General features: G+C 48.7%; 1 protein-coding gene across 2 annotated transcripts in view; it reads left to right on the top strand.

Annotated features, from left to right (window-relative positions):
• IREB2 (iron responsive element binding protein 2) overlaps positions 1-16,785 on the top strand; it is a 175,600-nt gene that overhangs the window by 73,706 nt on the left and 85,109 nt on the right. For both annotated transcript variants that reach the window (XM_075345495.1, XM_075345494.1), the window contains exons 10-11: positions 9,001-9,172; positions 15,690-15,787. In XM_075345495.1, the coding sequence (XP_075201610.1) occupies positions 9,001-9,172; positions 15,690-15,787 (270 nt within the window). The remainder of the gene's footprint in view (positions 1-9,000; positions 9,173-15,689; positions 15,788-16,785) is intronic.

The following is a 16,785-nucleotide window of genomic DNA, read 5'->3' as shown; positions in this document are numbered from 1 at the left end:
TCCTGGGCTGTGGTCACGACGGACGCGAGTCTGTCAGGGTGGGGAGCGGTCTTCCTCCACCACAGGGCTCAGGGTACCTGGACTCGGCCAGAGTCCTCCCTTCAGATCAATGTTCTGGAGATAAGGGCAGTGTATCTAGCCCTAAAGGCCTTCCAGCCGTGGCTGGAAGGCAGGCAGATCCGAATTCAGTCGGACAACTCCACGGCGGTGGCATACATCAACCACCAAGGCGGCACACGCAGTCGGCAAGCCTTCCAGGAAGTTCGGCGGATTCTGCTGTGGGTGGAAGCCACAGCATCCACCATCTCCGCAGTTCACATCCCGGGCGTAGAAAACTGGGAAGCAGACTTTCTCAGTCGCCATGGACATGGACGCAGGGGAATGGTCTCTTCACCCGGACGTGTTTCAAGAGATCTGTTGCCGCTGGGGGAAGCCGGACGTCGACCTAATGGCGTCCCGGCACAACAACAAGGTCTCGACATTCATGGCACGGTCTCAAGATCCCAAAGCTCTGGCGGCAGACGCATTAGTTCAGGATTGGTCGCAGTTTCGACTGCCTTATGTGTTTCCTCCTCTGGCACTGCTGCCCAGAGTTACGCAAGATCAGGTCCGACTGCCGCCGCGCCATCCTCATCGCCCCAGACTGGCCGAGGAGGTCGTGGTACCCGGATCTGTGGCATCTCACGGTGGGTCAACCGTGGGCACTACCAGACCGACCAGACTTGCTGTCTCAAGGGCCTTTTTTCCATCTGAATTCTGCAGCCCTCAACCTGACTGTGTGGCCATTGAGTCCTGGATCCTAGCGTCCTCAGGGTTATCTCAAGAGGTCATTGCCACTATGAGACAGGCCAGGAAACCAACGTCAGCCAAAATCTACCACAGGACGTGGAGGATCTTCTTATCCTGGTGCTCTGATCAGGGTTTTACTCCCTGGCCATTTGCCTTGCCCACTTTTCTGTCCTTCCTTCAATCCGGAATGGAAAAGGGTTTGTCTCTCGGCTCTCTTAAGGGACAAGTCTCGGCGCTCTGTGTTTTTTCAAAAGCGTCTAGCCAGGCTCCCGCAGGTACGCGCGTTCCTGCAGGGGGTTTGCCACATAGTCCCTCCTTACAAGCGTCCGCTAGAACCCTGGGATCTGAACAGGGTGCTAACGGCTCTTCAAAAACCACCTTTCGAGCCAATGAGAGATATTTCTCTTTCACGCCTCTCGCAGAAGGTGGTCTTCCTAGTGGCAGTCACATCACTTCGGAGAGTGTCTGAGCTAGCTGCACTGTCATGCAAAGCCCCCTTCCTGGTGTTTCACCAGGACAAGGTGGTTCTGCGTCCGGTTCCGGACTTTCTCCCTAAGGTGGTATCCCCTTTTCATCTCAATCAGGATATCTCCTTACCTTCTTTTTGCCCTCATCCAGTTCACCAATGTGAAAAGGATTTGCACTTGTTAGATCTTGTGAGAGCACTCAGACTCTACATTTCTCGTACGGCGCCCCTGCGCCGCTCGGATGCGCTCTTTGTCCTTGTCGCTGGCCAGCGTAAAGGGTCGCAGGCTTCCAAGTCAACCTTGGCTCGGTGGATCAAGGAACCAATTCTTGAAGCCTACCGTTCTTCTGGGCTTCCGGTTCCTTCAGGGCTCAAAGCCCATTCTACCAGAGCTGTGGGTGCGTCCTGGGCATTGCGGCACCAGGCTACGGCTCAGCAGGTGTGTCAGGCGGCTACCTGGTCGAGTCTGCACACTTTCACGAAACACTATCAGGTGCATACCTACGCTTCGGCAGATGCCAGCCTAGGTAGGCGAGTCCTTCAGGCGGCGGTTGCCCACCTGTAGGAAGGGGCCGTGTTACGGCTCTATTACCGAGGTATTCTTTTACCCACCCAGGGACTGCTTTTGGACGTCCCAATTGTCTGGGTCTCCCAATGGAGCGACAAAGAAGAGAAGGGAATTTTGTTTACTTACCGTAAATTCCTTTTCTTCTAGCTCCAATTGGGAGACCCAGACAGTGGGTGTATAGCTACTGCCTCTGGAGGCCGCACAAAGAACTACACTTAAAAGTGTAAGGCCCCTCCCCTTCTGGCTATACACCCTCCCGTAGGAGTACGGATTCCTCAGTTTTAGTACCAAAGCAAGAAGGAGGAAAGCCAATAACAGTTTCAAAAACAAATTCAATCCGATAACAAGATCGGAGAACTTAAGAAACAACATGAACAACATGTGCACCCGAAAAACGAAACCCTAAGAACAAATAGGGCGGGTGCTGGGTCTCCCAATTGGAGCTAGAAGAAAAGGAATTTACGGTAAGTAAACAAAATTCCCTTCTTCTTTTTCGCTCCTAATTGGGAGACCCAGACAGTGGGACGTCCAAAAGCAGTCCCTGGGTGGGTAAAAAGATACCACATGAACGGGCTGTGAGACAGCCTCTTTCTACAGGTGGGCCACCGCCGCCTGAAGGACCTGTCTACCTAGGCTGGCATCTGCCGAAGCGTAGGTATGCACTTGATAGTGTTTGGTAAACGTGTGCAGACTCGACCAGGTAGCCGCCTGGCACACTTGCTGAGCCGTAGCCTGATGCCGCAATGCCCAGGACGCACCCACGGCTCTGGTAGAATGGGCCTTCAGTCCAGATGGAATCGGAAGCCCAGCAGAACGGTATGTGTGAAGAATTGGTTCCTTGATCCCCCGCGCCAGGGTGGATTTGGAAGCTTGCGATCCCTTATGCTGACCAGCGACTAGGACAAAGAGCGCATCAGAACGGCGTAGAGACGCCGTGCGAGAAATGTAAATCCTGAGTGCTCTCACCAGGTCCAACAGATGTAAACCCTTTTCAAATTGGTGAACTGGATGCGGACACAAAGATGGCAAAGTGATATCCTGATTGAGATGAAAGGAAGAAACCACCTTGGGAGAAAACTCTGGAATTGGACGCAGTACTACCTTGTCTTGGTGAAACACCAGGAAGGGAGATTTGCAAGATAACGCCGCTAGCTCGGACACTCTTCGAAGAGACGTGACCGCCACAAGAAAAACTACCTTTTGTGAAAGCCGAGAAAGGGGAACCTCTTTCAAAGGCTCGAAAGGCGGCTTCTGGAGAGCAATGAGAACCTTGTTCAGATCCCAGGGTTCCAATGGCCGTCTGTAAGGAGGAACGATATGACAAACTCCTTGGAGAAACGTGCGTACTTTAGAAAGCCGTGCCAAGCGCTTCTGAAAGAATACGGATAGCGCGGAGACTTGACCCTTAAGCGAGCTAAGCGACAAACCTTTTTCCAACCCAGACTGCAGGAAGGAAAGAAAAATTGGCAATGCAAATGGCCAGGGAGAAAACCCTTGAGCCAAGCACCACGCTAAGAATATCTTCCACGTCCTGTGATAGATCTTAGCTGAGGATGGTTTTCTAGCCTGTCTCATTGTGGCAACAACTTCATGAGATAAACCTGAGGCCGCTAGGATCCAGGACTCAATGGCCACACAGTCAGGTTCAGGGCCGCAGAATTCAGATGGAAAAACGGCCCTTGAGACAGCAAGTCTGGTCGGTCTGGTAGTGCCCACGGTTGGCCCACCGTGAGATGTCACAGATCCGGGTACCACGACCTTCTTGGCCAATCTGGAGCGACGAGTATGGCTCGATGGCAGTCGGACTTGATTTTCCGGAGAACTCTGGGTAACAATGCTAGAGGTGGGAACACATAGGGGAGTCGGAATTGCGACCAATCCTGAACCAAGGCGTCTGCCGCCAGCGCTCGGTGATCGTGAGACCGTGCCATGAAAACTGGGACCTTGTTGTTGTGCCGTGACGCCATCAGATCGACGTCCGGCGTCCCCCAGCGGCAACAGATCTGCTGAAACACGTCCGGGTGAAGGGACCATTCTCCTGCGTCCATGCCCTGGCGACTGAGAAAGTCTGCTTCCCAGTTTTCCACGCCTGGGATGTGAACTGCGGATATGGTGGACGCTCTGCTTTCCACCCACGTCAAAATCCGCTGGACTTCTTGAAAAGCTTGGCGACTGCGTGTTCCCCCTTGGTGGTTGATGTACGCCACCGCCGTGGAATTGTCCGACTGAATCCGAATCTGCTTGCCTTCCAGCCATTGTTGGAAGGCTCGCAGGGCAAGATAGATTGCTCTGATTTCCAGAACATTGATCTGCAGGGTGAACTCTTCCTGAGTCCACGTCCCCTGAGCCTTGTGGTGGAGAAACACCGCTCCCCACCCTGATAGGCTCGCATCCGTCGTGACCACTGCCCAGGACGGGGGAAGGAACGACTTTTCCTGTGACAATGAGGTGGCTAGGAAATGCATGAGGCGCCTCAGTGAGTGCGACTGGCTCTGAAGGAGAGATTGCACTCCAGTCCGTAGCGAGCACTGCTTGTCCAGTGGAAGCCTCACTATCGCTGAGAGAGTATGAAACTCCATGCCAAGATAAGTCAGAGATTGGGTCGGGGTAAGATGAGACTTTGGAAAGTTGATAATCCACCCGAAACTCTGGAGAGTGTCTAGTGCCACCTTCAGACTGTGTTGGCATGCCTCTTGAGAGGGTGCCTTTATAAGCAGGTCGTCTAGATACGGGATGACCGAGTGACCCTGCGAGTGCAGAACAGCTACTACTGCTGCCATGACTTTGGTGAAGACCCGGGGGGCTGTTGCCAGACCGAAAGGTAACGCTACGAACTGTAGGTGTTCGTCGTGTATGACGAAGCGTAGGAAACGCTGATGCTCTGGTGCAATCGGCACGTGGAGATACGCATCTTTGATATCTATTGATGCTAGAAAATCTCCTTGAGACATTGAGGCTATGACGGAGCGTAGGGATTCCATCCGGAACCTCCTGACTTTTACGTGTCTGTTGAGCAACTTTAGATCCAGGACGGGTCGATACGATCCGTCCTTTTTTGGGACCACAAACAGATTGGAGTAAAAACCGTGACCTTGTTCCTGAAGAGGGACGGAGGTCACCACTCCTTCCGCCTTTAGAGCGGCCACCGCCTGCAACAGAGCATCGGCTCGGTCTGGTGGTGGAGAAGTTCTGAAGAAACGAGTTGGCGGACGAGAACTGAACTCTATCCTGTACCCGTGAGACAGAATATCCCTCACCCAACGGTCTTTGACGCGTGACAGCCAAATGTCGCCAAAGTGGGAAGCCTCCCACCGACCGCGGGTGTGGGAATCGGAGACCGCAAGTCAGGAGGACGCCGTTGGCAACGGTTCCTCCGGCTGTCCTTTTTGGGCGTGACTGAGACCTCCAAGAATCTGAGCGTCTCTGGTCTTTTTGAGTCTTTTTTGACGAGGCGAATTGGGACCTGCCCGGTCCTCGAAAGGACCGATAACCAGACTGACCCTTCCTGTGTTGGGGTTTGTTTTGTCTGTGTTGCGGTAAGGATGAGTCCTTACCCTTGGAGTGTTTGATGATTTCATCCAAACGCTCTCCAAACAATCGGTCACGAGAAAAAGGCAAATTGGTTAAGCACTTCTTGGAATGAGAATCTGCTTTCCAATGTCTCAACCACAGGACCCTACGCAAAACAACGGAGTTGGCTGACGCCACTGCCGTGCGGCTTGTAGCGTCAAGAACAGCATTAATCGCGTACGACGCGAATGCCGCCATTTGCGAGGTCAATGGTGCTACCTGCGGGGCAAATGCACGTGTGACTGAGTCGACTCGCGCAAGCCCGGCTGAGATAGCTTGGAGTGCCCATACGGCCGCAAAAGAAGGCGCTAATGACGCTCCAATCGCTTCATAGATGGATTTCAGCCAGAGCTCCATCTGCCTGTCAGTGGCATCTTTAAGTGCCGCTCCATCTTCAACTGCAACCAAGGATCTAGCTGCAAGCCTGGAAATTGGAGGATGCACTTTTGGACACTGGGTCCAACCCTTGACCACCTCAGGGGGAAAAGGGTAGCGTGTATCTTTAAGCAGTTTAGGAAAACGCCTTTCAGGATAAGCGTGGGGTTTCTGGATTGCGTCTCAAAGTCAGCGTGGTCCAGAAAAGTGCTTAATGTACGCTTAGGGTATCTGAAATGGATTCTCTCGTGCTGCGAAGCTGACTCCTCTACAAGAGGAGCTGGTGGGGAAATATTTAACATCTTATTGATGTTAAATATAAGATCATTAACTATGGCGTCACCATCTGGTGTATCTAGATTGAGAGCGGTCCCAGGATCAGAATCCTGATCAGTTACGTCCGCCTCATCACCCATAGATTCATCTCGCTGGGATCCTGACCATTGAGATGAATGTGAAGGCCCGTCATAGCGAGCCCGCTTAGGCTGCCCGGGGCCATCGTCCGAGTCAGAGTCTTCACCCTGAGGTGTATATGCCCGTCCCGGAGCTTGGAGGTAATTCAGCTGAGGGGGACCAGGGGGCAATGATTGCACAGTGTCCGTGGCCTGAAGTACAGGCCTAGCTCGCAATGTGTCAAGAATTTGTGACATAGTGAGAGACATTCTGTCAGCAAAAGCTGCAAACTCAGTTCCTGTCACCTGGACAGCATTCACAGGTGGTACACCCTGGGTCACGTCCAGCAGAGGTCCCGACTGTGCAAGCGCCGCAGGGGTGCCTTGGCACCCTTGCGTTTTACGGACGACATGCTGCTGGCTCTCTGCAATGTGAGAGAGTCTATAGCCAAAGGGCGACCAGCGCTATGTAATACCAAGTATTTGTAGAAACAAAATACTAAGAATACTAATAATACTACTGGCACAAGAGGGGGTGAGCCCTGAGGGCTGCTTACCGCCCGCTGAATAGCGGGTAAGAGGCGCAGAATTCCTTGTCTGGGTCTCCCCGGCTCCCCTCTGCAGCTCAGCGTGTCAGCAGGAATGGCTGCCGGCGTCTGTGGAGAGGGGCGGTCCGTGGGAGTTTCCAAACAAAAGTGCGGGAAACAGTGTCCCCTCTGTGCCGATTGTGAGGGCTGGAGTATGTAAAAACGACTCCAGCCCTCGGCGCTGATGCACTGGCCAGCGTCCCGCCCCTCTCCTGACTGGCAGGTCTGGGGGCGGGAACGAACGGAAGCAGGCCGCAAAAGCCGGGGACTCGAGTTATCAGCGCGGCCGCCGTAAAAGCGCGGGCCGCGCTGAAGTCCCCGGCGCACCACAAGTGCCAGCCGCGCCGCAGTCCCAGCGGCCGGCGCGACCGATTCCCAGAAGTGGCCAGCGTCCCGCCCCTCTCCTGACTGGCAGGTCTGGGGGCGGGAACGAACGGAAGCAGGCCGCAAAAGCCGGGGACTCGAGTTATCAGCGCGGCCGCCGTAAAAGCGCGGGCCGCGCTGAAGTCCCCGGCGCACCACAAGTGCCAGCCGCGCCGCAGTCCCAGCGGCCGGCGCGACCGATTCCCAGAGGTGTGCCTGCTTCAGCGAAGCTGAATGAGGCCATGGCACAAGCGCCGTAGCGCTGATGTCCCCCGGCGCACTACAACACCCAGCATGCTGCGGTGTGAGCGCCAAATGCACGGGGACACAGAGTACCTTGAGGAAGCAGGGCCATGTCCCTGATGTACTCCGCTCCATCCAGCATCTTCTCCAGGGGCTGTAGATGGAGCACGGTCTCAGTGCCTGGAGACCAGTAAATCCCACTTCACCCAGAGCCCTGTAAAAAGGGATGGGGAAGGAATCCGCATGTGGGCTCCTGCCGCCGTACCCGCAATGGGTACCTCAACCTTACAAACACCTCCGACATACAGTGGGGTGAGAAGGGAGCATGCTGGGAGCCCTGTATGGGCCCTCTTTTCTTCCATCCGACATAGTCAGCAGCTGCTGCTGACTAAAAACAATGGAGCTATCCGTGCGTGTCTGACCTCCTGCGCACAAAGCTAAAACTGAGGAATCCGTACTCCTACGGGAGGGTGTATAGCCAGAAGGGGAGGGGCCTTACACTTTTAAGTGTAGTTCTTTGTGCGGCCTCCAGAGGCAGTAGCTATACACCCACTGTCTGGGTCTCCCAATTAGGAGCGAAAAAGAAAGGGAATTTTATTTTCTTACCGTAAATTCCTTTTCTTCTAGCTCCAATTGGGAGACCCAGCACCCGCCCCTGTTCCCTTCGGGCTGTTGTTCTTTTGTGTACACATGTTGTTCATGTTGAACTGTTCTGGGTTCATGGTTTTCAGTTCTCCGAACATCCTTCGGATTGAATTTACCTTAGACCAATTTATAAGTTTCCTCCTTACTGCTTTTGCACCAAAACTGAGGAGCCCGTGATGCACGGGGGGGTGTATAGGCAGAGGGGAGGGGTTTACACTTTTAGCGTAATACTTTGTGTGGCCTCCGGAGGCAGAAGCTATACACCCAATTGTCTGGGTCTCCCAATTGGAGCTAGAAGAAAAGGAATTTACGGTAAGTAAACAAAATTCCCTTCTTTTTGTTTTTTTAAATTCAATTATGCTTTTTTTTGTTAAAAGGAGAGCTCTACTTTTTGTACCTTTCCCCAACTCTTTATTGTATGAAACCTATTTGCCGATTAACAAACACAAAAATCTGCTGCAGAAAGGCAAAAACTTGATCACAGTCCCAGACTTGCAAAGGTGCTTAACCCAATATGGTGGTCTGTTGTGAAATGTCACAGGTGACTTAAGATTTTAACAAAATTTACATTGTAGAATTAAAGGGAATCTGTCACCAGGTTTTTTTTCTATCTAATCTGTGAACAGCTTAACATAAGGGCAGAGATCCTGATTCCAGTGATGTCACTTACTGGGCTGCTTAGTGTAGTTTTGATTAAATCACTGACTAATCAATGGTAGATTATCATTAGAGGACTACTTGGCCTGCGTCAGGTAGTCCAGCATATTCATGAGCTCTGTATAACTGCTAGAGCTGCAGCAGAGAAAATAGTGACTTTATCAAAATGACAGCAAATGGCTCAGTAAGTGACACAATGCTGGAATCAGGGTCTCTGTATTATGCTGATTTCAGATTGGGTAGAAAAAACCTGGTGACTGCCTTTAGTTCAGTGTTTAAAGTTACCCTTAAATATTTCTTCTAAAGTAATTCAGAGGAAAACGCTTTATTTTTTTTTCCCTGCAGCACTTAAGACAAGCTGATTTAGCTGGGAGATTTGTGGAATTCTTTGGAGAAGGTTTGTCTCAGCTTTCAGTTGTCGACCGTACCACAATAGCCAACATGTGCCCAGAGTATGGTGCCACCGTGGCCTTCTTTCCAGTGGACCAAGTCACCCTTAGCCACCTGAAACAAACCGGTAAGCCCCCTGACAGTTATGTATGGTGCTGTGTAATATAGCATAATGGCGCTACCGAAAGTAATTATTACGAATATTATTGGTCTCGGGCCTTTAATATGAGAGTCCTGAAAAACCCATTCAAATCCGCATGTGTATTACTGCTGCTAGGAAAAGCAATTGTGTAATTAATAGAAAAAAAGTTTCTAGTAGAAAATGCATTGCAGTGGACAGTACGTCAACCCATAACCTAAATTTGTTGCAGGACATCCTAAAAAGTTCACAATCAGGGAAATAGTTGTGCAATGCTGGTTACAAGGCTTTGGTCATGCCAAAGTGTAGTATTTTGATAAAAGGTTGATTTTTTTTTTTGTTTTATGGCGGGGTGTGTGTTGTGGTTTTATGGGGGGGGGAGGGTTGGTCAAGATTACAAAGAGAAACTTTAAAACAAAACATCCTATTGTGTCCTGTTACATTCTATTCTACGGAAAACAGGGTTTGTTTTCAAAGATAAAGCGTGAGCAGCCTCTCACAACACTATGTGCGCACTTTGTGTTTTTACCTGCGTTTCCGCTGCGTTTTGAACTGCAGCGTTTTCATGCCAAAAGGCATGTTTTGATTTTCATGCAAAGTCTATGGGAAATTTGGATTTCTTGTCCGCACTTTGCTGTTCAAAACGCTGGATTTAATTTGCATAATTTTGGGCAAAAACTCAGCGTTTAAAGAAGCAGCATGTCAATTGTTTTTGCCATTTTTTTTCAGCGTTTTGATAACATTGAAGCCAATGAGAAGTTGCAAAAAGCAAGAAATATCAAAATTCTAGTGTTTTACATGCTTTTTTGATGCAGAAAACATGCTTTTTGAACAAATTAAATGTATGCGTTTTTGACAAAAAATTAATGGCATGATATGTCCCTTTATAGACACACACATAGTCCGACAATTAAATATATGAAAATAATGTAATTTTATGCATAAATATTGGCATAGTTATCAATTTACTGTAATAAAAAGCCATTTTTCATATGATTTAAATATTGATATCATTTTTATTCCTTTTTTCCTTTTTTTTATTTTTGTTTTATAGTGTTTAACCTCATAACGACGGCCGTACGACTTAAAGCGGCGGCAAAACAGGGTACTTATTCTGTTCCGCCGCTTTAAAGCGGCGGCCCGAAAAAGCCCTGTAGCGCCCCCCAGCGACCGAAAATCTCGGGGGTTTCAGCTACCGGGGGTAGCTGAGACCCCCCAGATTATGAATCGGGGTGTTTTTTTTTGGACCCCGACCATGTGATCGCCAGTATACACCGTATACCGACGAACACATGAAAAAAAAAAGAAATGGCCGGTAAAACTGATTTCTTTTTCATCTGACATGATCAAACATGTCAGATGAGAAAGAAATCTAAACCCCTAGTGCCCCCAAAGCCCCCGGTACCGGAGAGTCCCCCCACCCCCACCCCTACCCCCACCGGACATCCAAAATGGCGCCGAAGCGCACAGAAAACTGCCGCCGGCGCCGGCTCTGCAGTCATTTCCCTCCGATCTGAAATGATCAAACATTTCAGATCGGAGGGAAATGTCCTCCCCCTGACCCCTCCTCCGGTACACCGGAGATCTCTGGTCCCCGGAGCCCCCTCCGGTCTCCAGAGCCGCCTCCCCCCTCCGTAGCGTGGAAGATGGCGGCGCCGCGCGGCCGCATTCATTCTGCTCTTTCTGCCGCATGTGACACGTCACATGCTACAGAAAGGTGCCCCCAAGTCCCCAGGTCCCGCTAGGTCACCCCCCGTCACCCCCCCCCCCCCAGCTCCAGCCCCCGGTCATACGTTACCTGTCTGGTGATCGTCCCGCGATCACGCCGCCTCCTTCTTCAATGCTGGCAGCGCATGCGCAGACAGCGGCTGTCAGCTGGATCCCTGGGACGCTGACGTCGCTGCTGCACAGGCTCTCCACTGTGGACCGGGGGAGAGTGAGTGCAGTAATCAGCAGTCTCTCCATGTGAGGAGTGTGGTCCTCACATGGAGAGACTGCTGTTCCAGAAAATGGGGGGTACGTTCTGTGAGCGTGCCCCTCATATTCTGGAATGAGGTTACTGCAGGTCACTCTGCCCTAAGTTGGACCGGGGCAGTGTGAGTGCAGTAATTCTCAGATTACTGCACCCACACTGCTCATGGAGAGCTTGCTCTTCCAGAAAATGGGGGATACGTTCCCTGAACGTGCCCCCCATATTCTAGAAGATCCAGAGTCGGCGTGGGACGTCCAAAATGGATTACAGCGACCGGAATTTCTTTATTTTCAATAAATTGGAAAAGAGGAATGTTTCGGGGAGTGTTTTTTTTCAAATTTTTTTTTTTGTCTTTATTTTTTTCTATTACTTACTGGGTTAGTGATGTCGGGTATCTGTTCAGATGCCGTGACATCACTAACCCCAGGGCTTGATGCCAGGTGACATTACAGCTGGTATCAACCCCATATATTACCCCGTCTGCCACCGCACCAGGGCGCGGGATGAGCTGGGGCGAAGCGCCAGGATTGGCGCCTCTAATGGATGCGCCACTTCTGGGGCGGCTGCGGCCTGCTATTTTTAGGCTGGGAAGAGTCCAATAACCATGGCTCTTCCCCCCCCTGAGAATACCAGACCCCAGCTGTCCGCTTCACCTTGGCTGGTGATCTAATTTGGGGGGGACCCCACGTTTTTTTTTTTTTTTAAAAAAACGCCTGGGGAGCCCTCCAAATTGATCACCAGACAAGGTGAAGCTGTCAGCTGTGGTTTGCAGGCTACAGCTGTCTGCTTTACCCTAGCTGGCTATCAAAAATAGGGGGGACCCCACGTCGTTTATTTTAATTATTAATTTTTTTGGGGGCTAAATACAAGGCTAGGCACCCTTTAGTGCCACATGAAAGGCACTAAAGGGCGCCAGCTTAGAATATGCAGGGGGTGGGACGTTATATATGTTTGACATGTATCCATTCATCCATTGTAGCATTTTAGGCTGTGCGCCCATAATCGGGATTTGCAGCGTTTTGGGCGCAGAGTGTGTCCATAGTGTGTCCCTGTGTCCATAGCGCTGCATTGTGCAGTAGAAGCACAGTGGAAGGATTTTTAGAAATCCCATGCCCAATGTGCTTGCCCAATGTGCTTCTTTTCTCCGCAGCATAAACCGACCTGTGGCGCAGCTTCCCGAGCCTCAGCATGTCAATTTATGCTGCGGCGACAAGAGTGTTCTCTGCAGGTAGCATAGAGCTCCACAGCGGCCTGAACCCAAATCGTGGGCATGGGCAGCTGCGTTCTCCCGTGGACAACACTCACATCTCTGCAGGAGGCTGACACTGTGTACTAGACGCCGTGTCGCTGGATCATGGCCACATAGCCTAAAAGTGAGACATTTGTTGTTACAGCAACATTTTTGTGAAGTACCTGTGGATTCAAAATGCTTACTATACTCCTGAATAAAATCCAGTTTCCAAAATGGGGTCACTTGTGGGGGGTTTCTAATGTATAGGTACCCAAGGGGCCCTGCAAATGTGACATGGTGCCCGCAATTTATTTCAACTTTTCCAGAATTCAAATGGTGCTCCTTCCATTCCAAGCCCTCCCATTTATCCAAACAGAGGTTTTTGGCCACATGTGGGGTATCCCTGTGCTCATAAGACAATGGATAACAACCTGTGGGGTCCACGTTTTGTTGTTGCCTCTTGAAAAAGTGAGAAATTTGATGCTGAAGCAACATTTTTGTGAAAAAAATGAAAATTTTCAATATGGCAACCTAAGCTTATCAAATTCTATGAAGTATTCGTGGATTCAAACTGCTCACTATACACCTAGATAAAAGCCTTGAGGTGTCTTGTTTCCAGAATGGAGTCACTTGTGGGGGACCGCCACTGTTTAGGCACCTCAGGGGCTCTCCAAATGCAACCTGGCGTCCGCTATTGATTCCAGCCAATTTTGCAGTCAAATGGCACTCCTTCCCTTCCGAGCCCTGCTGTGCGCCCAAACAGTTGATTTCCACCACATATAAGGTATCGCCAAACTCAGGAGAAATTGCACAATAAATGTTATGCTGAATTTTTTCCTTTTACTCTTGTAAAAAAAAAAGCTACCTGGTTGAAATAACAATTTTGTGGTAAAATTTTTATTTTTTTTTTTTTCATGGCTCAACGTTATAAAATTCTGTGAAGCACCTGGGGGGTTCAGGGTACTCACCAAACATCTAGATAAATTCCTTGAGGGGCCTAGTTTCCAAAATGGGGTCACTTGTGCGGGGTTTCTGCTGTTTAGGTACCTTAGGGGTCCTCCAAATGTGACATGGTGCCCGCAATCTTTTTCAGCCAAATTTCCTTTCCAAAATTCAAATATTGCTCCTTTCGTTCCAAGCCCTCCCATTTGTCCAAACAAAGGTTTCAGACCACATGTGAGGTATCACCGCGCTCATAAAAAAGTGGTTAACAAACTTTGAGGTCAAATTTTTGGAATTACCTGTTGAAAAAGTGAGAAAATTGATGCTAAAGCAACATTTTTGAGAAAATTATTAAAATTTTCAATATGACAACGTAACGTTAACAAAATCTGTGAAGTACCTGTGGATCAAAAATGCTCACTATACCCCTAGATAGAAGCCTTGAGGGGTCTAGTTTCTAAAATGGTGTCACTTGTGAGGGGTTTCTTCTGTTTAGGTACCTTAGCGGACCTGTAAATGCAACATGGTGCCCACAATCTATTTCAGCCAAATTTGCTTTCCAAAATTCAAATATTGCTCCTTCTGTTCCGAGCCCTCCCATTTGTCCAAACAGAGGTTTCTGACCACATATGGGGTATCGGCGCACTCATAATAAAGTGGGGAACAAGTTTTGGGGTCCATTTTGTTGTGCTATTTCTTCTAAAAGTGAATAAATTTGGGTTAGAGCAACATTTTTAGGTAAAATTTAATTTTTGCTTTTTTTCATTCCACATTGCTTTTGTTCATGTGAAGCACCTGAAGGGTTAATAAACTTCTTGAATGTGGTTTTGAGTACTTTGGGGGGTGCAGTTTTTAGAATGGTGTCACTTTTGGGTATTTTCTGTCATCTAGGCCTATTGAAGTCACTTCAAATGTGATGTAGTCCCTAAAAAAATGGTTTTGTAAATTTTGATGTAAAAATGAGAAATCGCTGATAAACTTTGAACCCCTCTAACTTCCTAACAAAAAAAAATTTTGTTTCCAAAATTGTGCTGATGTAAAGTAGACATGTGGGAAATGTTATTTATTAACTATTTTGTGTCACAGAAATCTCTGGTTTAACGATATAAAAATTCAAAAGTTGAAAATTGCTAAATTTTCAAAATTTTTGCCAAAATTCATTTTTTTTCATAAATAAACGCAAAAATTATTGTCCTAAATTTGGTACTAACATGAAGTCCAATATGTGACGAAAAAAACAATCTCAGAATCACCGGGATCCGTTGAAGCGTTCCAGAGTTATAACCTCATGAAGTGACACTGGTCAGAATTGCAAAATTTGGTCTGGTCATTAAGGTGAAAATTAGCTCCGTCACTAAAGGGTTAAATTTTATTTAGCAGTGTATTTGTAGTCAAAATGCATCTGTTTTTAAGCAGTGGAAAAGCATGTAAAACGCAGTAAAAAAACGCAAGCGTATTTATAGCGTTTTTGTGGTCAAAACCAAATTTGACAGACAATTTCTGCCAGAGAATGCGTTTAGAACTACAAGTAACGGTACTTTCACGCTTGCGTTCAGCGGAGTCCGTCACTATGGAGAATGGCGCAGTCCATTAACGCACTGCGCTATATTCCATAGACTTGTATGGATGACGCACTGTAACGCAAGTGTCAGCGTTGCATCCGCCGGACGACGCCATGTCGTTATTTTGACGCTGCGCCGGGCGGAAGGAACGCAGCATGTAACTTTTTTTGAGCAGCGGAATCCTTTGGATTTCACTGCGCATGCTCTCTCTGGCTCCCTCCACCTGTAACCAGGGTACACATCGGGTAACCAAGGAACCCTGGTTACGTGTGCCGGGAGCCAGACACTTCCCCGCTCGGCTCCGCCCCCTCCCGCACTCCGTATGTATACACACACACACACACACACACACACACACACACACACACACGCACTCACCTGTCCCCCAGCGATGCAGTCCCCGCGGCACTGACGTCCTCAGCCATGGCCTCGCACAGCTCCACCCACTTCGCCCTCCGATCCCGCCCCCTGCACACATTGTCGGCGACCGAACGATCAGCTGATCACCCGGCGGCCGGCTACTGTGAGCGATCGGCTGATCGTTCACAATAGTCTGCCGACGGTAAAACTGTAAAAAACCCAAAACGGATTGTGTTGTTTTGCAGCATCCGTTGTGCCACTATATGCAACACATTCGTTGCATCCGTCACACAACGCAATGCAACGGATACCGTTCAACGCAATTGTGAAAGTAGCCTTACTCAACGCAAAGTGCGCACATAGGCTTAATCTTACCTGCACAGTGTAGCATGCCTTTACTTGATCTGATTTCTTCTCCCCTTTTCTTCCACATGGTAGGTGTTGATCCACACAGAATAAAAATATTTGAAGCCTATTTGAAAGCCGTAAAGTTGCTTAGAGAAGAAAATAGTACAATAACACAAAGATATTCTAAGGTAATATGTGGTGTAGAAATGCATAGCGGCATAATGTGTGCACGATATGCTGTATTTGTCCAGGGCACGCCCCCTGAAGAAGCGGACCTGTGTCCGTGAAACTGTCGTAGAGGCTGGAGCCTGATTGCTCTCGGCACTTTCAACCCACATGGGTAATAGCAGAGCAAATCACTGATGCTGAGTGTCTGTCACTACTCGCTCGTATATTGTGCACTTCACTTCTGAGCTGTGGGCAGTGGCAGACGGAACCTATTTGCGCTTGGCACTTTGTAAACCCACATGGGGACTAGTGTTATAATAGTGGTAGAATAGCATTGTTTGCTCATTTGCTTTCATGTTTTTTATTCATTGCACATAACCCTGTAATAACTGGTGCTCTGTATAGATGGGATGTTTCAGTCTAATGTAATATGGAATGGTGTGCAGAGCAGTCTTGTGTACAAGACTGAGGTATAAGACCTGCACACTAGTGTAATTGCAGATTGAAACCTGAGGGGAGGTGCTTTAATTACCATTGTTTGTGCCATTGCTGAAGGCTCCTATATTATCCTTGTATCCGTGTATTTTACCACTGAATGAATAATTGTTAATCCTTCTCTGTTTTAATGTATGCACTTTATACTTTAATAAAAATTAGTTTGATTGCACTTAGCAAGATATAAATTGGTGTAATGAATGTTTCGTTTCGAATTTAATGTATTTGTCCAGGGCAGCATATTTTTAAGCCCAATAATATGTCAGATTAAAAATTCTGCTGTTTTTGTCTAAATTCTTTTTGAAAGAATAAGCCTGGCTCGTTTGAGGAGGGCTGGCCCAGTTTTCCCCTTCGTCCTTGCAATTAATTCATTGCAGTCGCTGTACACGGTGGCTACCTTCAATTAACAGCAATGGGCTTTTTTATGAAGACATCAGGCTTGTAAGAACATGGTGTATTCATGGTGTTACAGAAGCATCATGATAAAGTGTGTGTGTGTGTGTGTGTGTGTGTGTGTGTGTGT

The sequence above is a fragment of the Anomaloglossus baeobatrachus genome, chromosome 4 (genome assembly GCF_048569485.1).
Source record: "Anomaloglossus baeobatrachus isolate aAnoBae1 chromosome 4, aAnoBae1.hap1, whole genome shotgun sequence".
Classification (NCBI taxonomy): Eukaryota; Metazoa; Chordata; class Amphibia; order Anura; family Aromobatidae; genus Anomaloglossus; species Anomaloglossus baeobatrachus.
The sequence above is the reverse complement of the archived record's forward strand: the minus strand, read 5'-3'. Positions and strand labels throughout refer to the sequence as shown.